This window comes from Musca autumnalis, unplaced genomic scaffold (genome assembly GCF_047663935.1).
Source record: "Musca autumnalis isolate F117 unplaced genomic scaffold, ASM4766393v1 scaffold_5, whole genome shotgun sequence".
Taxonomy (NCBI): domain Eukaryota; kingdom Metazoa; phylum Arthropoda; class Insecta; order Diptera; family Muscidae; genus Musca; species Musca autumnalis.
In genome coordinates, this window is record NW_027412088.1 from 211201289 (window position 1) to 211207288 (window position 6000).

General features: G+C 36.3%; 1 protein-coding gene across 2 annotated transcripts in view; it reads right to left on the reverse strand.

The window, feature by feature from the left end:
• The window catches only part of Nplp1 (Neuropeptide-like precursor 1), a 28885-nt gene extending 23908 nt beyond the window's left edge, over window positions 1-4977 (reverse strand). For both annotated transcript variants that reach the window (XM_073989348.1, XM_073989349.1), the window contains exons 1-2: window positions 4853-4977; window positions 4322-4620 (exon numbers count right to left, since the gene is read on the reverse strand). In XM_073989348.1, the coding sequence (XP_073845449.1) occupies window positions 4322-4423 (102 nt within the window). In that variant the 5' untranslated portion in view covers window positions 4424-4620; window positions 4853-4977. The remainder of the gene's footprint in view (window positions 1-4321; window positions 4621-4852) is intronic.
• Between the last annotated feature and the right edge of the window lie 1023 nt (window positions 4978-6000).

The window sequence follows — 6000 nt, forward strand, 5'->3', positions numbered from 1 at the left end:
CATACATTTGTACTTACACATCTACATACACGTGTATACGTTAGTGTGTGTGTCCTATTCAAACAAATAATAATAATAAAAAACACTGTTGCCTTTTTTGGGTAAACATTTGCAAACACACAAGCATACATCTATGTATATGTATCTGCTTATTTAGAGCTCTGTCCGCATTTCTCAGTTGTTTTCCTTTTTCGTTGGGGAAGTAAGCTTGTTGCGATCGATACCCACCACAACCACCACCAAATCTAAAAGGACTTGCCAGGCAATACCAGCATCTAACAAAGATAAATTATTATTTCAAAAATCTTGCTCCCATACACACCCAACTGGCAACTGGCAGTGGGTGTGGGTATTTGTATTCGAGTAGTAAACACAACAATATTTGTTAACATTCGGGAATGCGTTTCATTATAACCAGGAAGAGCAAGAAGCTGACTTCCATCTACAAATAAAAACGTAATTGATGGTCCTTGGTGCGATGTGGTTAGGCATTCAGTATTTTCCTGTCTAGAATGTTGCCTGAATCAGGGTGGCAAAATTATCAACAGCTCAGCAGCCACGGCAGCGACAAACGAAGAACAATAGCAACAAAATTTCTTATGATTATTATTTTTGCTAATTTTTACTTTTGACGTTGTTGCTGCTGTTGTTTGCTACTTCACATCAATTTATTTGCCTTCAGATTTCAAAACTTTTCTCATTTGAACAATAGATTAACTTTATTTATTAATTGAATATTTCACAAAAAACATTCCAATGGCTAGATTCATAATTAAGAGATGAAAAAAACTATTCATTTAAATTGCACAATTATGACTATTATACCGCCCATTATTAACGGTCGTGTAAACTATCTACGAGTACATGTGGGCAATTTAATATATATAAGTGTGACAAAAACAAGTAAGTATGGGTTCTAGTTATTCGGAGCCGGCAACACCACACCAAAACATTTAGCCTTCCCAAGAACAAACAAACTATAAAAAACTTGAAGATTTGCTTTTGAATAGGTTTCCCGAGGAATTAAAATGCATCGGACATTTAAGGTTCATATTCGAAAAAATAAAGTAAATACTTAGCTACACTTCGACGTATATTTACTATCGGTCGGGTGCACGGGTTATCGTTAACCGGTCATCAAAAATTTTTGTAGAAACCATTTTTTAGCCACAACAATGAACTGGCAAAGTTTTTTTTTTGTGAAAATTCACCTTTGGTCCCATACAAATTAATATGGAAATAGAGATGCCTCTGGTGGCGCGGGTAAACGTTAACCGATCGTCATAAAATTGCATATATAAGGTTTTCGGATCAAATGGAAAAAATTAGGGCTAGGCGTTTCAAAAAAAATGTCGTTTTTTCGGCCCGCCCTAATGTTCATACTTCTATGAACACAGCTGTAATGATGCCACACGGCGTATGATAACCATAATTTATAAATTACAATAATTATCATACGTTCCATATGACAGCAAAACACATTTTACATACACAAAGCCACATCATCCATGAATAATGCGCATATTTAAATTATTGTAATAGCAAAGGAATTTTAATAGTTTAACAGGCATGCTTGGGAACGATATGGTAGACGTCCACGTTGCCAGCACCGCCCTTCGGAATAACATCCATGGTAAATGTTTACTGTGGTATTTGTAATTTGTCGGGATTTAGAAAATGTTCAACCTGTGTAAATTATTGTTGCAAAAATGTTAACGTTAAGTGGTTGTAATAACTGTATAGTCAAATAAAAATAATACTTTTTCTGCACATTCCTTTGGAATACTACTTACAATTAATTTCATCTCACTGTAATACTCGTATTTTTACGCAATTTTCGAATTCCATTATATGGAACTAAAGTCGATGTTAGTCCATATTTACATTAGGCAATTTTGCTTGCGGCAATTGTCAATTTGTCGATGAGAGAGGGTGTTGAGAGACAAAGGGTTACCATATGCCTCACCTCTCTCTCCATCAAACTGACAATTGACGCAAGGTAAATTGCCTAATATAAATATGGACTTAATGTGAAATGATACAATATGTAGTTGGAAACGTTTGTGATGTACAGGTCGATTAGCAACCCAATCATATTTGCCTGGAGTATTTTTTCAAAGTTATCAAATGCAATTAGTTCGACTGCTTCGAAATAATATACTAACACATACATACTTATGTTCCCACAAACAGCTTCTATGGGTCAAGGGTGACTTCTCTCATATCAATGAGTACACCCCAATTCATATTATCTCAGTGATATGGGACCTACTTTTACAGCCGAGTCGGAACGGTGCGTCTTAAGACTCCACTTGTAGAGAAGTTTTACATGGCAGAAATACTCAGGAATTGTCGCCTACATTACGCTGAGGGGTATTTTTTTACCGTTGAAAGTGTGATGTTGCCTGGTCTGGGAATCGGACCCAGGCATTCAGTGTGTTAAATGGGTGTTCCTACCATTGCAGCACTGTGGCACCCAACAATACACTAATATATTTGAAAAAGGTAGATGGACAAGCGTATTGTTTATTGTGTCAATTAGAAAGGCCTCTGCTTAAAATCATATTAAGTGCAAGGAAGAGAAGATGTTCACTGCATAAACAATATTCCAACTGAGTGGATGCTGATATAATTTTCCATATCACAGTTAGTCATTGTTCCCATGAAGCGCAACAAAGAAACCAAGTCATCTTTTCGTGTTTCGCATCATGTCGGAATGCAAACGAATAGCAGCTATTCATGCTGTACACATGGCTGACAACGTCGACGGCGACGATGATAATGTCAGTATCGAAAGTGAACAAAGCAATCAAAAAGAAAAGCAATTCATGCCAAATCATGTAGGTGCCAATAAGGACACAATGCTATTCATATAAAATGCTAGAAAATTGATGGGAAACAGAAAAAAGTCCTAATATTGTTCATAAGCTAGGCATAACAAAAAAAATTAAGTTTGTATAAGTCTTTAAAATGGAGGCAATTATTATTAATTGAGCTCAGATAGAATCTCAGCAAAATCACAAAGACCACAAAAAGATATTTCTATTTAATTGCTATTTTCATTAAAAATAAGAAATAAAGTGTGTATTTATATTAGTATATGGAGGATAGAACAAGGACAAATAAATTAAAATCACGTAATAGAATTCTTATTGCAGTTATCGACAAGGGGCCAAGAAAAATTGTTTTTTATCTCATAGCTGATAATAATGTCAGAAAGCAATGAAGCTAGTCAAAAGCGAAAACATTTAAGTGTTTCCCTTTCTTCCACATAGTACCCTTAGAAGGTAATAAGAAAATAATAGTCCAAGTCCTCTGTGCCAATGAGATAAGTGTACACAAGGCAATTCTTTATCAGTGCAGACATACCTATCTCACCCTCTTGAAATTCCTGCTGCATAACGGTTATTTTAAGGAATGTTCGTTAATGTTTTCCGGATTGAAAATTAACGAGAAAATTGCCCGGAGACATTGAAGTTTTCTCATTGCAATTTTACAGAACAAATTATTTGGAAAATGTTTAAAATGCCATTTATACAAACAGGTATGGAGGTGAGGGGGGAGGAAAACATTTAATATTATATATAAAACCATTTCAGCGGGGAACATTTCTAACCGGAGCAAAGTGAAGGTTGTTCCAGCCCGCAACAAAGACATGTTGCTACAGGAGGATATTGATCGATTGTGGACATTTCGCCAGATTTATCGCACGTTCGGGTCTATTTAGAATACATACATGTACTATATGTATGTGCATTAACGACAATGAAGTACATATGCAATTAATGTTACAAAAGGGAAAGTCAACGGAAATGTCATCCAAAATTACATTGCGGCATTGAGAGGAAAACTCGGTGGTAATTTTGGAAAATCTATTTGTTAAACTACATAAATGTGTAAAAAAGGTGTAATACATACATATGCATATAGAATGTCAAATTCTAAAATTCAACAAACTGACATGATATCTTAATTTAATGGATAAAGTTCACTTTACTGGGAGTAACATTACACCGCATCTGACCTTAGTTGATTGAGTGTGGGTCAAATTCACACCCACTAATCTTGCGCAATCACTAAGTTGTTACTTGGCACATGATGCCAGATACTTTCACGATTTTTAACGGATCATCTTTGATTTGCAATGACTAAATATAGCAGGACTTATTCAAAATACGTAATCGATGAGTTTATATCCTGCTTTACTGTTATTAAAAAACGCTAATATTTCTTTTAAAAGTAATTCAGTAATCTTCTGTCTTCTCTTTTGTTTTGTGAAAAGACAATTGGCAAAAATTTAATTGGCTCTGGTGGTACTTACCACGTTCAAAAGCAAACCGAACAACAGCCATAATTTGATAACGGCCAAGGGATGCTGTCGGAAGAGCTTCCTTTGTTCCTTTAGCTGCTGCATTGCAGGCATTTCTTCTTGTCGTGTGGCTAGCGGTGATACTGCTGCTGTTGCTGTGACCACCAATTCTTCTTCAGTTCCGGTTGTACGAATCCCTCGTATGCTTCGTTCTGTACGTTTGGCAGCACCACTTATGACGTTGCTGATGATGGGTTATCCTTTTGTTCGAAAACTAAACGGCCACTTTGCACAATGAGCAGCTTTTATCACTAAATTAAATGGAAATATTTACTTTTAGCACCACTCAATTTAAAGACAATCTTATCAAAAAATAAATAAATGAAAAACTGGATAACATAACACTAGCAATGGACTCCATTCAGCAGGAGTTCCAACAGGCAAAGATGCTGGCTAAAGCAACAACTACTACCATTATTGCTGCTTAAACTTAAACAAAGTAACAAACACACACACACACACACAAATTAACACACAACTCACAATTTAGTTTGCTTCTGAAGTGCAAATGTTCACCAGGGTGTTGAAATGGTAAAATTTCAACAAGTCGTTGCTTCTCCTTTCTCTACTGCTTTGGCAGCAAAGTCGTTGTTAATACTAAATGCTCGCTTCAGGATAACGGTCCTTTTATAGTTGTGACTCTCTTTCGGCTGCTGCGAAATACTAGTGGTCTAGAAGAGGAAGATTTGTTGTTGGCTGCTGTTGAATCGTTATGTGAGAAGCTCTTCTCTTGGGAACGTACATTGGAGCTTTTTCGGTTTCATTTGCTCGACTCGGGATTTTGTTTACAAACGGATAACAGCAGAATGTCCTGTAAAAAGTGTATTGTGAACTGTTGCTGGAATAGCGCCACCGCCTTCGCTTCAAATTGCCAATGTCGATGTATGTGTGTTTGTGTACCATTATGACGTCACACGCGACACGATTCAGACGGCAAAGTGTAACGGATATCCTTAATGATGTGCCACTGAAATAAAAGAGTCACACAGTAAATTGATACCACTCGCAAAGTGCGAAAAAATCCTATCGACAATTCTGACTGATGTCATTAGAAATTCAAAATTCCTGAAACTGTGGTTCATGACCAACTGCAGGAAGATAACAACCTACCAAGATATTATGACCGAATGTGCTCTAACGTAACTTTCAAATTGATGACCTCGGACATAACTCTCAAAATTGAATGGGGCTTATGTCCGCTTTGTGTTCACGGACATTACTGTAAACAAATAACGGCAATTAATATAAACCAAATACAATTTTTACACGTACCCAAATTTTGAATCAATATTTGAATCAATTATAAAACCTGATAATGTCATATCTAATGAAGCCGTATCTAAATGGCATATTAATTTTTGTCGTGTTTTTTTTTTTTATTTTGAAACGTATCAACGACGCACATCGAGGTGTTGGTGTACGCATATTTTGCAGCACACACTATCTGTCTGGCTGGCTGGTGCGCACGATAAATCTTGAATGGATCAAGTGATTCGAACCAAATTTTGGGTGTCGTAATATTTTGACCAAACTTAGTTTCAGTTCGAAGATGGGCCATATCGGTCCATTCCTTGGGTACCTTCACCACAAAAGTTCAAAATTTATCCGAACGATAATTCTAGATGGGAGCT